The sequence below is a fragment of the Cyprinus carpio genome, chromosome B8 (genome assembly GCF_018340385.1).
Source record: "Cyprinus carpio isolate SPL01 chromosome B8, ASM1834038v1, whole genome shotgun sequence".
NCBI classification, from domain to species: domain Eukaryota; kingdom Metazoa; phylum Chordata; class Actinopteri; order Cypriniformes; family Cyprinidae; genus Cyprinus; species Cyprinus carpio.
The window spans coordinates 13,065,052-13,080,990 of NC_056604.1; the positions used below are offsets into that span (position 1 = coordinate 13,065,052).

The 15,939-nt window shown below is 37.9% G+C and overlaps 1 protein-coding gene across 1 annotated transcript in view; it reads left to right on the forward strand.

Annotated features, from left to right (window-relative positions):
• The window catches only part of zgc:136971 (S9 family peptidase), a 32,502-nt gene that overhangs the window by 15,014 nt on the left and 1,549 nt on the right, over positions 1 to 15,939 (forward strand). The window contains exon 26 of the mRNA XM_042729806.1: positions 10,606 to 10,638. Coding sequence (XP_042585740.1) covers positions 10,606 to 10,636 — 31 coding nt within the window. The 3' untranslated portion in view covers positions 10,637 to 10,638. The remainder of the gene's footprint in view (positions 1 to 10,605; positions 10,639 to 15,939) is intronic.

Sequence of the window (15,939 nt, forward strand, 5' to 3'; positions counted from 1 at the left end):
GTATTTGTGTGTTGTTTTGGAGTTAAATATTTTGACTGCAGCGAAGACAGAACTGAGACACTGTTTAGCATTTAGCAAACTCCCTGAATCTAATAAACCATGCAGTTAAATTTGCATTGATTACGTTTTTCCTCCCTATAGTCCTCACATGGCTATTAGAGAAAATAATAAGGGATGTTTACCATGGTATGATATAGCAACACCAATAGTTGATAAATACCATTGCAGTGAATGATTACCATATTCATGTCCCATCATATTTACAGACACCTTACCACCATTATCTAAACAAACAGTGGTGGTACTTTTTGGTATTCATTTCTGGTTTTGACCAAAGCCCCATATTCATGCATAAGTGAATCCAGAATTTTCTAAACTCTTGACACCCGCAGCATATGTTATGGCTCATTCTGTCCCATAGTTCTCTGCATATATTTAAAGACCGTTCAAGTCCTTTGTACAATTTTAAACGTTTTTAGGCTGATAAACATTCCTAATGAGTGTAAACCTAATCTCCCTTCAGCCAGAGGCCTGACTATAATCACAGTAAAAAACAGAGATGGACCAGCTGTAATGTTTGCCACATGTTTCTGATCACAAATCTGCAGTAATGACATTATAATCCCAATTTAAATAACCACAGCTCTCAGAATGAATGGCTGGTGAAGTCAAAGCCCTGCTTACAGCACTGTTAACTTATTTTAGCTCTCATTTACAATACACATAATGCTTTATGTACTTTAGACTTGTAACATGTATCCCAGCTTGTTATTATCCTGACATAATACTAGTATGCTGCATTCTGCACAGAACATACTATGTTGTTATTTATATAAAAAAATTATAATAAAAAACAATGCAAAGCAGCATTTCCAGCATCTAGTTGTCAGAAATGAGTATTATTTTGTAATTCAAATCCAATTTGATATATCTAATAGTTGGAAGCCAGTTAAAATGGTTCATATAATGATAATTAACATTTTATTTTTAAATAGATTTTTATATATATATTTATTATTATTATTACAAATAACAGTTGTGAATTAGAAGCATGTTAAAATGGTACATATATAACATGATATTAAGAATTTATGTTTATGTTTATATATATTGCTTTGGCAAATCTAGAATGTTATCAAAGTTTTTCATGCATGAACAAAACCTACATGCTGCCTGCAGAAGAAATAGCATGAGTAGCTATTGCAAACACGTTTCCTAGTGTCTATTAGGATCAAATTTCCCAGATTTTACTGCTGCTCTCTCTCTCTGCAGGACAGCTCTGTGGTAAAGTAAGATGGGAGTTTGGGTTGAAGTTGGTGATTGGTTGTTCTGGTTTTGTAAAGCTTAATGGTAGCAGCTCTGTTGTTTTCGTAGAAGTATAAATATCAGTGTTGGAATGTTTGCATGATTCAGAAGAGCGCTTACTAGAAGACTGTGTTTGAGGGTCTCAGAGGCTTTCTAAAGTAGTTTTTTTCTCTAAATGCTATCAGTCAGTGTCAGACTGCACATGTGCTATATGTTTCTTTCTATAGCCTGATTCTACACACCTGATGTACAAGCTTCATCATTAGTCAAGAGGTTCTTAACAGAATTCATAGCCTTTCTCTCTCATACACTCTCTCCCTCCTTGTCTGCCAGTTTTTCAATACCAAAAAAAAAAGAATTATTCTTCCCTCTCAAGTCCTCCATCACTCCTACTCGATCAGCTCATGTAGTACTGCTTTACTCTGTTCAGTGAGGGGCCATCTCTGTCTCTCTCTGTCTCTCTCTCTCTCTCTCTCTCTCTCTCTCTCTCTCTCTCTCTCTCTCTTTCTTGCGCGTTCTCTCTCTCTCTCTCTCTCTCTCTCTCTCTCTCTCTCTCTCTCTCTCTCTCTCTCTCTCTCTCTCTCTCTCTCTCTCTCTCTCTCTCTCTCTCTCTCTCTCTCTCTCTCTCTCTCTCTCACACACTTCCGGTGTGACTGTTGGGCGTGGCAGAGTGGTGCGGGTGTGAATTGGAGACTGTGAGTGAATCTCCCTTTTTTTTTTCCTTGCTTTGGGCTACTGTTATTTAATTGTTGGTGATTTATTTTCTTGTTGTTGGGCCGCGTGCTGCCGTGTTCTTTTAGCGGCCAGTATGACGGCCCCACGGTCGCAGTTTTTGAGTAAACTCACGCGGCGCCACGGTGTTAAAGTGGCGTCCGCGGTGAGCGTGGAAGACTGTTGTCTAGCTGTAGGAGAAGTTATAGGACATGAGAACATCATGTCAGCTTCTAAAATGAATAGTGCTATAGTTATTTTTCTTAACTCTGTAGAAAAGGCAAATGAGTTGGTTGAGACTTGAATTGTTGTTGACAATCTTTTTACTCCAGTCCTTCCACTTTCCATACCGTCCCAAAAAGGTGCTGCTGTCAAATGTTCCCCCTTTCATAAGTGATGAAACATTAGTGAGAATTATGTCTCGATATGGCAAATTGGTGTCACCTATTAAGATGATACCAATTGGTTGCGGTTCGCCTCTCTTGAAACATGTGGTGTCGTTTAGACGTTTCGTTTACATGATTTTAAAAGATGACGAGGAGCTCGATCTATCACTGCATCTTAAAGCCGATGATTTTGACTATGTTATCTATGTTACAACGGACAAAATGAAATGTTTTAATTGCGGGGAGACGAGTCACTTGGTCCGCGCTTGCCCTGTTAAAAATAAAGTAAACAACTCAGCGAATGATGTTACAGCAGGCGAGCCTGTTGAGGCTGGGCCGCCTGTGGCAGAAACAGGTGCAGTGGAGGAGAAAACTATTGTGGATTCGTCTGAGAGTGAGGGCGCAGCGAATGTGATTCAGGAAACTGATCCCAAAGATGCGGTTGATGTAAATGCATCGGCCACTGCGAGTGCTGAAAGCTTGAATGTTCAGTCTCGTAAGTCTGCTTTTAAGACGGACAAGAGACAAAGCGATAGCGCGGTCAACGTTTGTCAGCCCGTTTTGGTTGGTGATGTCATTGAAATGGAGACGGGCCAAAGTGAATTCAAAGTTCCATCTAAAAGAAAAAAATCTGTTGAGTGTCAAGCCGTTAAGGCTAAGAAAGTAGATGTAGAGGAGGTTTATGGTGAAGACGGAATGGAAAGTGGCAGTGAGTCTTCCGATTCCAGTGTCAGTTTATCTCAGAGTGATTTTTCTAGCCAAAGTTATGAAGTGGATGACATTAAGCTTTTTCTCAGAGCCACCAAAAAATAAGAGAGGGGTGCGTGTTGATGAGTATTTTCCTGACTTTAAGCAGTTTGTTGGTAAAACTAAAGTCTTTTATATCGGAGGGGTTGTTTACCAACAAAGAGGTGTATCGTTTAAAAGAAGATAGTGAGAAAATTCACTTCTGATGATGCCAATGAAGAGTCTGAGAAAGCCTAACAGCTTCGTTATTGATGTTGGTGTGTGTGGAGTGCTGCTATGTTTCTTGTTTCCATCTTTATCTTCTTTTCTAAAGATGAGTGAAGTAAATATTGCAACGCTGAATGTAAATGGTGCAAGAGAAATGAAAAAAAGAGCAGAAATATTTGAGGTAGTTAAACAGAGGAGAATTGATGTTGTTATGCTGCAAGAAACACACAGCGACCTAAAGAATGCCGCTGATTGGGCAGGGGAGTGGGGGGGGGTCTCAGTTTTGAGCCACAAAACCTCACTTAGTGGAGGGGGTGGCCATTCTTTTTGCTAAAACTTTCAGTCCACATTCTTATCAGGTTGAGGAAATAGTTAAAGGTAGGCTTTTAAAAGTAAGAGCTACTTTTGAACAGTTTGTTTTAGTTTTTATTTGTGTGTATATTCCAACCTCAGCAGTAGAAAGAATTGTTTTTCTGAATACATTGTGCTCGGTTTTACAAAAATGCTGTGTGGGAGGAACATTTGTTCTTGGGTGGTGATTTTAATTGTACGTTGTCAAATTTGGACAGGAATCACGTTGAACCACATTTACCCCCTCGAAATTTATTAACCCAGCTTGTTAAGACACACGATTTGTGTGACATCTGGAGACAATTTCACGAGAAACAAGACAATATACTTGGACTCATATTCGTGACAGTGTGATTTCTCTGGCTAGACTTGATCGATTTTATGTTTTTAAGCATCATTGTAATATTGTAAGAAGATGTTTAATTACACCACTCAGTTTCTCTGATCACAGTATGGTGCAGTGTTCTGTGTTTCTAAATTCTATTAAACCAAGGAGTGCATACTGGCAGCTGAACACCAATTTGTTAAGTGACAAATATTTTAAGAGCACGTTTAAATTGTTCTGGGATGATTTCAGAACTACAAAGAGTTCTTTTTAAAATCTTTACGGCAGTGGTGGGATTTTGGAAAAGTCCAAATAAAACAATTTTGTTTACAATACACTCAAAACGTCACTAGAGAGATAACTTTGAGTATGAACACCTTGGAGGCTGACATTTTAAAACTTCAAGAAATGGCTGAGACAACTGGTGCCCGAAGTTATTTGTACTCTCTTTTAAATAAAAAGACACAGTTGGCTGATTTGCTGGGGTGGCAAAACACAGGGGGCCCTGGTCAGGTCTCGGTTCCAGAGTTTGGACCAGATGGATGCTCCATCAAAGTTCTTTTTCAACTTGGAGAAGAAGAATGGGCAGAGCAGGGCCATCCATGCCTTGCGCTCTGAATCTGGGGGTTTATTAACTGACCCTGCTGACATTCGCAAGAGAGCAGTTACTTTTTATGAGAACTTGTATAGGAATGAACTTGGAGCCAGATACAGGGGGTGAAAGTGAGTTTTTTGATGACTTACCTCAGGTATCAGAGGAAGCCAACACTGAAATCTCGGGTGCCTTGAGCACAGGAGAGCTGTATAAGGCTCTCCAAAAAATGGAGTCTGGAAAAGCACCGGGAATTGATGGTTTGCCAGTTGATTTTTATAAATCTTTCTGGTCAGATCTGAAAGAGGACCTTTTGGAGGTGTTGAATGAAAGCCTGGCTGAAGGTCAGCTGCCTGTGAGCTGCCGTAGAGCAGTACTAACCCTCCTGCCTAAGAAGGGCGACCTTACAGAGATTAAGTGTTGGCGGCCAGTATCATTACTCTGTAGTGATTATAAACTGCTCTCTAAAACTTTGGCCAACAGGCTAGCAGGAGTGATGGATAGTGTCATCCATCCTGACCAGACTTACTGTGTTCCCCATAGATCAGTATTTGATAATATTTCATTGGTTCGTGATGTTTTGGAAGTCTCCAAGTTGTTAAATTTAGACTGTGGGTTAATCTCTTTAGACCAAGAGAAAGCTTTTGATCGTATTGAGCATTGCTACTTGTGGAGGGTTTTAGAGGCTTTTGGGTTTAGTCAGAATTTTATAAATTCTATTAAAGTTCTTTATAGTGACGTTCAGAGTATTCTTAAGGTGAACGGTGGTTTATGTGCTCCTTTTAGTGTTCATAGAGGTATTAGACAGGGGTGTTCGTTGTCTGGTATGCTTTATTCTTTGGCAATAGAACCACTCTTACAGCAAATAAGAGCCAAACTCCATGGTATATGTTTGCCAAACTGTAAGAAAAATCTTATATTGTCAGCATATGCTGATGATGTAATAGTTATGATTACCAGGCAAAGTGATATTCAGGTCCTGTTAAGATTACTTAGAACATTTAAAGGTTTATCTTCTGCAAGAATAAACTGGGGTAAAAGTGAGTCTTTATTGATAGGTAAGTGGGCAGATGGGAAGCCAGAACTTCCTGAAGGGTTAAGTTGGGGAAAATTTGGTTTTAAATACTTGGGAGAGTGTTTTTGGGTGATGAGTCTACAGTACAGAAAAATTGGGAAGGAGTCATTGAAAAAGTGAAAGGTCGTCTAAATAAATGGAAATGTTTAGTGCCGAAGATGTCGTACAGAGGTCGTATTTTAATTATTAATAATTTGGTTGCATCTTCATTGTGGCACAGGTTTGCCTGTGTTGACCCTCCCTCACAACTGTTAACCAAAATCCAGGCTATTTTGATAGATTTTTTCTGGGATAAATTGCATTGGGTCCCACAGAATGTGCTATTCTTGCCAAAAGAAGAGGGTGGACATGGGTTAATACACCTTCAAAGTAGGATAGCAACCTTTCGTTTGCAGTTTGTACAGAAACTACTAGTTGGTTCAGTTGATTTTAAATGGTGTGCTGTTACATACGTAATTTTACAAAACCTTGAGGGTTTAGGACTGGATAGAACTCTTTTTCTAATGGATCCATTGAAACTGAATACTTCTAGCCTGCCAGTGTTTTATAGAAATATTTTTAAAGTTTGGAGTCTTTTCTTTTTTAAAAAAGCAGAAAGTCCACTATCTCTTCATTGGCTACTGGAAGAACCTCTAATGTGTGGAGCACGTCTGGATTTGTCTGTCAGTGGACTTTTCCCAGGACTTAGTAAGACACTCATTAATAGTAAAGTCACCAAATTGGGACAGCTATTGGAAATAGCTGGACCTGATTTTAAGAATGAGGAGGGAACGGCTCAACGTTTGGGATTTAGATCAACGCGTCTGATTGCACAGCTTTTAGAGAAATGGTCAACAACTCTTAATGCTACAGAAAGGACTCTGCTGACTGAGTATGGTGATGGCCTCTGCAACCCAAATCCTAAAGACTCTTTTCCTTGTTTGTTTTTTTCTTTGAATTTAGAAGGGGTTTCTGGTGTCTTTTTTGAAGTTGTTGACTCCATGTGTGTAGATTTCTTTTCATGCACTGGGAAAGTTCTGTATAAATGTTGTGTAATTAATTTTAACAAAAAAATGTTAAATGAGAGAATTGATACTCCATGGCGTGTTTTTTTTTTAAGTTGAGTATGGATAAGAAGCCTGAGTGGAGAGCATTATATAAACCACCGTTGACCAAAAAAACAGGTGATTTGCAGTGGAGAATTCTTCACGGTGCTGTCGCTGTCAATGCTTTTTACTTCAATTATAAATCCTGAGATTGATGCGGGTTGTCCTTTTTGCACGGAGAGAGAGACTATCTTTCATACATTTGTGAATTGTGCTAGATTGGAATCTTTATTTTTGTGTTTAGGCAGTATTTTTAAGAATTATAATGAATCTTTTTCTATGGTGCTATTTGTTTTTGGTTTGTAATATGTAAGGAAAGAAAAGGTTTATTTGTTAATTGCTGAATTTTATTTTAGGCCAGGCAAAAACTGGCCATCTATGTAAGTAGAAAGAAAAAGATGGAACAAAATTTGGAACCAAATGTGGTTACATTGTTTTTAAAACAGGTACAAGCAAGAATACTGATAGATTTTAGATACTATAAACATATGGATGATCTTGCTGCTTTTGAGGAAATTTGGTGTTACAATGAAGCTTTGTGCTCTGTTTTTGAAGGTGATTTGGTTTTTGGATTTGAGGTGTTTTTTGTTTTATACACGTTTGTGAGAGGTTTTTTAATTTAAATATAAATGAATATTGTAACTTAATTGTGTGGTAAAATTATATTTGTAATAAAAGGATGTTAAAATTCAAAAAAATTCTCTCTCTCTCTCTCTCTCTCTCTCTCTCTCTCTCTCTCTCTCTCTCTCTCTCTCTCTCTATCTCGTCTCTCCTCTCGAATCTCTCTCTCTCTCTCTCTCTCCTCTCTCTCTCTCTCTCTCTCTCTCTCTCTCTCTCTCTCTCTCTCTCTCTCCTCTCTCTCTCTCTCTCTCTCTCTCAATCTCTCTCTCTCTCTCTCTCTCTCTCTCTCTCTCTCTCTCTCTCTCTCTCTCTCTCCCTCTCTCCGTCTCTCTCTCTCCCTCTTCTCTGCTTCTCTCTCCCTCTCTCTCTCTCTCTCTCTCTCTCTCTCTCTCTCTCTCTCTCTCTCTCTCTCTCTGATGAGGTGTTGTGTCATTAAACTACAGTTTCCCAGGAGACTGAAATCTTGAAGTGGGTTCTGGAATGTTACTGTCTGAATAGTATCTCCTGACATATAATCTCAGGTCTTATCCTACTGAGAATATAATGCATGAAATAATGCATTCAGTTTTTGGTTCCATTTCAAGATTTCTTTCATCATCTAGAATATATGTAATATTAAAATGGTGTTCTGCTAGTAGGGGTGCATGATATTGTTTATCGGCATATAAAATTATATACTGTATATATTTTTTCTTAAAATATATTGCCATTGGTCAATACTGGATATTTAATTGTAAAAAGTATGTGTAATAAAACTGAAATGTATAGCCTACTTTGGGTGTTTTCCTCCTACTAGTTTAAAAGACTTGTCTAAAACATAAACTATCAAAATTGACTACTGCATGAAAAAACACAACAATCTTAAAAACACTGTTAAATATAATCTTTTGCAAATCTTAAAATAAGTATACATTTCTAATACTGTGCATTACAATGTTATTATGCCTAATTTTAAAAAGAATGCCTTATAGTATTCTATTTTTAATTTATTTAGACAAGATAATAAAGAATTATAATATCTGCCATTTAGTGGTCATCGGTCATAACATGGAAATGATGATTGACTTATCTGTAATGGCTAAAATTTTAATATCAGGTTATCTATATTATCGCACTATGAAAATGTATTACAGAACTTAAAAGGTCTTCTGAGTCTATCAAGACCTATTATTGAGATTAGACTGCAAAAACAGCTCAATATCGATGTGAAATGTTAGTAGTTTTGTCACAGGCTTTGAAAAAAGAGTTATATTTGGCAGCACAAATTATATTCAGTTGACATGCAAAGGGAGTTTAATTCTAAGGTTCAGAGAGAGGGTGGAATATGATTATGAAGTGAATTACTACTGCTTTAGGAGCAAGACACTTGACTAACAATATAAATGCAAATAAAAGGAAATAGTATGACACAATCTCTTCCAGGGTGTCTGGGTGAAGTTAAAGCCTGCAGGCAGGGTGTGTTTGCAGTATGGTGTCAGCTATGATAAAACTATAAGAAAATACAGAGATCTGGATTTGGCTTGGTGTCAGTTTAGTGGGGTCCCATCTCTCTTAATCATGTCTCACTGCTGTCCCACAAAAACACATTTCTTTCAACAGTTCAGATACGCAAACAAGGCAGAGACGAGAACGGCAGGGAAAGAGAAAGCCAGGGAGGATTAAAACAGAACGGAACATAAAAAAGGTCATTCATAAAAAGATGCACCCCTTCCTTCACCAGCTAACACCCGTCGATTCACTTACCGCCCTGTCAAGCGACCCTCGCTCTAATAAATCAGTAGGCAGAATGAACAACCACAGCAAAGACAAACCAATGTGTTCTCAATTAGCCGCCTCACGAGGAGCAAGAGAGAGGGAAGGAAAATGGTGATGGGTGAGAAAAGGGATGTCCTGAAAAGAGAAAGGCGGAGAGAGAGGATGTAGAGGTGATGCTTTGCCCCAGATGGTTTATGGTTAATGGTTTAATTATCTGCTTTTGAAGCTTAACAAAGACCGTCTGGAACTAAATGCTCATCCCAGCTAGTGAAAAGCGAGACGGGACATCTGACAAGCTGATCTCTCTCTCTTTCTGTATCTCGCTGTGCAATTGTCTGCTTGGTTGATCAGTTAAAAACAGGAAGTGGGCCGGTAGTTATATTGTCTGTCGTTCTCACCCGCTGTCTTGCCTCTTTCTCTTTCTCAATTCTCTTCTTTCAGCATAATCCACTATTCATCGCTCCATTCAATCCGAAATCCCACATTGCACGGTCATGAACACACAGACACACACTGCGTTCTCATTAACACATGTGCCAGCACAAACAGAAGCTGCATGCTTGTGAATACATTCACACAAACACATCATAGCAGGCCCCAGAAGCCACTGAGATCATGGCCGGCCCCAAGGACACACACTGCACACCTCTATGGGATTCAGCTTTGAAAGAAATGCCTCAGCTCTCACATCACTATTCGGTTTGTTTGGTGTGAGACTCAAAGGGAGTGAAATTCTTTTGTCTATGTGTGTGTTCTCTGTCTTTTGAATAAAAACTAAGGGCAAACATTACTCAGGCAGCTATTTGTGGTCTTTAACCTATAGCAGAGATTCACTGGGGGCCGTGGGTTTGGAGTAGAAACTTAGGAATATTTACTGATATTTTAGAGAGAATTTTGAAAAACAAATTATTTCCACAAAAATATTAAACGGCACAATTGTTTTCAACACTGATAATAAGAAATGTTTCTTAAGCATGTTTTCTTAAGAAAATTCAGCTTTGCCATCACAAGAATACTTTACATTTTAAAATATATTAACATAGTTAAAAAAATAGTTACTGTATTTTTGATTAAATAAATGCAGCCTTGAGCATACACTTCCTTCAGAAATATCAAAATATATTACCAACCCCAAAATATTTAAAAATAGCCTGATTTTCTTGTGATTTTTCTCATTCCCGTGCTAAATTAATTACGTGTTCATTTAGCAGAAGAATAAGGAAATCATTATAATGTGTTAAGATTTTAAGAAATGCTCCTTTTTTTATTGGTTTGGCAACTAGCATTCAAACAACAAGAGAAAACGTGAAGCATGAAACACTGGGTGTGTACAGGAGGATTTTTTTTACACCAAAACTGTTCAAAGTGCGAGACTCTGGGGTGCTTTATTATGTATTTCATTCACCTAACTACATATTCAGTAAATCTCTTCTTGTGTTCCACAGAAAAAAGGAAGTCATGTTTGGGACAACATGAGGGTGAGTAAATGATAACAATGTCTATTTTTGGTTGAACTATCCCTTTAATTCTGAGTTTTAAGGAATCTAATGATCTAATGATGGAATGATGATCAGTCATTCCATGATGATAACATTTTAGTTTGAGCATGTATGCGTTGTGAAATCAGTTTTAGATATTACAGCTTTTCTCAATCATTCCATTGCGCACACACATACATTCAAGTTCATGCTCGTGCATCGCCTTCGCTGACATCCTCATAATTCATGCATCTCTGCTTTGTCTTTCTGTCAGCAGTGAAAATGTGGGTGTCTGGTTCAGGTTAATTATGTGTGTGTGAGAGAGACACTTGTTTCATGCTCTACTGTCACACAGAGAATGTGAGGGCCAGAGAGTCTTTAAAATCCGGCAGCGCTTCATACATAGACTCGGGATGGGGGTCATGATCCTTGACCTTGGAGTTATCCAAGTTGTCGTCTCCTCCCCAGACACAAAAAGCAGAGCACAAACCAGCCTTGTAAAAAGAGAGAAACTCTCTCTCAACACTGCAGCCTTGTAGATATTCTAACAGACAGCGGATCTTAAAGGGATAGTTCACCCAAAAATGAAAATTCTGTCATTAATTACTCACCCTCATGTCATTTCAAACCTGTAAGACCTTCGTTCAAATTCATAACTCTAAGATATTTTTGATGAAATCCAAGAGCTTTCTGACCCTGCATAGACAGTAACGCAGCTACCATATTCAAGACCCAGAAAGGTAGTAAGGACATCTCTAAAATAGACCATGTGACATCAGTGGTTCAACCGCAATTTTATGAAGCTACGAGAATACTTTTTGTGCATAACAAAAACAAAAATAACTGTATTCAACAACAACTTCTCTTCTGTATCCGTATTTTCGACGCACATTCATGACCGTACCATGATCCATACATTGGATTTCATCAAAAGAAGGTCTTATGGGTTTCGAATGACATGAGGGTGAGTAATTAATGACAGAATTTTAATTTTTGGGTAAACTATCCCTTTAGAGGGGACATGTAGAAAAACAGCACAGGAAACCCATTTCATACTACACACCCAGAAAAAAAAAAGGTACGAAAGCTGTACAATACCTTTTCAAAGCTATACTTTTGTACCTTATTTACCCATAAAGTGTGCATATTAGTACAATAATAAATATACATATTATTACCTGAAGTCTACATATTAGTACCTTTTGAAAGGGTACCACTACTACCCTAGTGACAGCTTTTGTGCCTTTCCTGAGAGTGTATATAGACATGGCAAGTAAATTGTTGTGAAAGTGTATATGGCTACTTTAAACTTTAGTAGAACGTTTTTGTCACTTATACGACCCTGAAAACCAAGATCTTGCTCTCTTTCAGGATGTTTTTTCTTCTTTAATGTCACAGAATATCCTGCTTTTTAAGTATGTAATTCAAGCTCTCATATTAACTTTTCAAACGCACAGTCTTGAGGTGAAACACCTGACGATAATGCTGGACTGATTGTGGAGTTTGTAATGCAAAGTAAAAGATAGCATATTTGGAAATGTGTTTATGTGGGAGAGGAATTCATGGGTGAATTTGTGCAGTTCTCTATTTTACGTTTGTTAGTTTTAAAGCATTTCTGTAGATTAGCTTCGAATGCTGCTAATTAGCAGGGTTACCGTTGCACCCGTTTCGGAGAAATATGAGTTATGTGCTTGTTTTTGTTAGGGCTTTCGGATAAGCAGTTCATGACCACATCACAGACATACCGCTTGGCAGCACTCCACAGCCCTGCTGCACGACAATCCATGCGTGCCATCTGATCTTGACGGCAAATTCTAGTGCTAGTCAGAGTCTACGAGAGAAATAGAGCGCTACTTTTATTAAAGGGATAGTTAACTCCAGAATGTCTCAGAATGTCCCAGATTGTCATGATTTACTCACCACCAGGTTGCTGCAAATCTGTTTGACTTTCTTTCTTCCAGACTTAGCTGGTTGCGCTTTTCCATGCATTTACATTGAATGGGGACCGAAGTGTTTAAGCTTCAAAAAAGAGGCAAAACACTATGAAAGTATCATGAAAGTGATCTACTTGACTAGTGTACTGTATTTCAAGTCTTCTGAAGATATATGATAGCTCTGTGTGAGAGACAGACTTCCAGTGAGCTGTAACTGCTGCGAACGAATCATTGAGTCAAGTGGATCAGTGCATTTTGTGAATAAATCACTCAGGCCAGTTTTATAAACTGAACAAACTGATTCATCTAAAAAAATCAGATTCAAACTAATTATTCACTTATTAATTGGCCATTGCTGCTGTTTCTGTAGTGGATGTCTTTTTTCTCCTTTTGTGTCCCACAGAAGAAAGTAAGTCATACTGGTTTTGGAATAACATGAGGGTGAGGATATGATGACAGAAGTTTCATTTTTAGGTGAACTTTCACTTTAAGAACACATTCTGTGACAGCATACTGTCATGATGAAACCAGTTACACTGAGAGTTGAAATATGGGAAGATAGGTAAAGCTGGACTGTATCACTGCTTTCCTTCTTGCTTGGTTAACATTACTTTCTCTTATTTTCAATCATTCAGACGTTTGAAACCACATCCCATGGCTCACAGCTTCACTCAGCACACCTTCCGTCTTTCCTTTCATCTCTTCATCTCTCATCCCCTCATTTCCCTCACCATTATTTTTGGATCCATTCTGTTTTTCCTTGACTTTTCTTCGCTCTCCCTCTCTCTGCTTTCTGTTCAGGCGAGATGGAAGGAAACGCCCAGTTCCTTCATGGAGGTCTTGCAGCCCGTGGCTCTCCTCAGGGTTACTGGGCTCAGGAGTCTGTAATGTTGGGGGTCTTTTTTTCTCTATGATGATTGCTTTGGGGCCACTGAGTGTTTCAGGGTCCACTGAGCTTTCTAGAGAGCCCCATTCTAGCATGAAGACCCCCCCCCCACACACACACCTGTTTGTAATAGTATGTGTTCTGATATTTACATCTAGTGACAGGGGTTTGGGCTTATTGTGGATTTAAAAGTTTGGATTTGGCCTGCTGTCTATTTTTATCTAATTTGTCTTTCTCTGGTTTGTATTTTGTCTCTCTGTCTTTCTTTTACACTGTATTGAGACCAGCTTTGTGCATTTGAGAGCTTGTGTAAAGTCAATATCCGTTCATACAATAGAGTTTCTTAAGGCAAAGAGATTTGGCCTTTATTTGAAAATGGTTAGCCATAAATAACATGTGTGAAAGTGTTTTGAATGCTGATTCAAAAGATTCTATTTATCGGTTCTGTTTAAAATGAGCACATTGTTTTCCTACTCTTATCGAACAAGTTTTTTTGCTTGAAACACAAACAGTCCTGGGTCTGTGTGGCACTAGGTTGCTTTTTCTCTTTTGATGTTTTTCTGTGCTTTACAGAGGTTTTTCCCACATTGTGTTTCAAGAAACACAATTGTTTCTTAGATTACTGAGGGTGAATTTACTAAATAGTCAAGCCATTTTGCGGGTGGTATTTCAAAAATCTGCATATTTTTCACGATACCCACAATTCAGTGTAACCAGGCCCTAAATGCTCTAAACGAGTGCTTCGCTCTATTTTATGTTGTTCTTTTCAAATGTTTCAAATGTTTGGGGTCAGTGGTTTTCATGAAGTTTTTCAAATGAAATATGAGCTCAAAAAAAGTATCCCTTGTGTATACTTGTGTGTGTGTGTGTGTGTGTGTGTGGGTAAGAGAGAGAGATAGAGAGAGAAAGGAGAGAGGCCCCTCTTTGGAAACTGCAGTAAAGTTCAAGTCTGCAGAGGTCACCACACCTCAGTTGAAGGTGTCATCATCGGGACAACAGGGAGAATAGAGAATAGGATGACAGATTCACAGAGATGTAACAAGAAAGCTGTGATTGGTGGTTTGGGCTTACAGAGAGCGGGTCACGGTGGTCAAACTGACAGGCCATTGAAGACACATTGTCTGATAGGCAACCTGCTGTGAAACAGTGAAACGCTCAGGGAGTGAGAGATAGTTCATTTAGAGTCCGAGCAAAAAAAAAAAAAGAGGACTAAAGGTTAAGGAGGAGAGGAGAAAGGGATGCTTGGGGTCACTCATATGTTTGCCATGTGTGAAGAAAACAGGAGAAAGGAATAGTTCACCCCAAAATGAAAATTTGCTGAAAATGTATTCACTTTCAGGCCACCCAAGATGTGAATGAATTTTGTTGTTGTTGTTGTTTCATCAAAATAAATTTGGATAAATTTAGCATTACGTCACTTGCTCACCAATGGAGTGAATGGGTGCTGTCAGAATGAGAGTCTGAATGAGAGCTGATAAAAAAACATCACAATAATCCACATGACTTCAGTCATCAATTAACGTCTTGTGAAGTGAAAATCTTGTGAGAAACATGCACAGATCAAGCACTGTTTACAAGCAAAATCAGTTCAAAACTGTTCTAAACACGTATGTTGATTGATTTTAACGCGAGAGGATTTTTCAATTGAAGAAGCATTATTATGGCCAGAAGTGATTGTTTAAAGTTAAACACATGGTGAGCAAATGATGTAATGCAAAATTTCTCCAAATTTGTTCAAATGAAGAAACAAGCTTCTAAATGGCCTGAGACTAAATATATTTTCAGCAAATTTTCATTTTTGATTGAATTATAAATTAACTATATGTCAATATGAAATATGAAGGCCATATTTACTTTATTAAAACACACCCCAGTTATTATTTGGAATGATTTATCAGTGTAAACAAAAAATGCCTTTGTAATCTTTCATCAAAATGTAATAACTTGCCCTCACCTCTGAAATGGCTTTTCAGCTGATCCAGTCAGTTCTGCCTTAGATGTTTTGTATATCCTGTTTTACTCTGAATTACGTCACATTACGGAATTAAAATGGCTTGCAAATAATGTTTCATTTCACTTCAAGTTAGAGGCACTAGTTATTTGATATAACATTGTTTCTTCTTTCAAATATGTTATATTTATCAACTTCTTTACCTCTTAGTCTGTTCTCTCTCCCAAAAGTTAGAACAGATTGGCCATGAGCTGAATAAATGAGCTTATTAAAAACACTAATATTCATCTGATAAATAATATTTGTCAAAAAGCTGCCAACATTAATGTGTTAACACATGCATTTAATAAAAGTGCTTCTTCAGCATTCGTTTTTTTATTAATTTTTTTTTTCATGTTTCATTTATTATTATTATTATTATTTATTATTATATATTAATTGTTTTGTTATATTTGGAAAGTGAAAATGTCAGATTTCTCTCTAGTAACATGTGCAGGGACTTTCCACTTAAATCCACCCTGGCAAGCTTG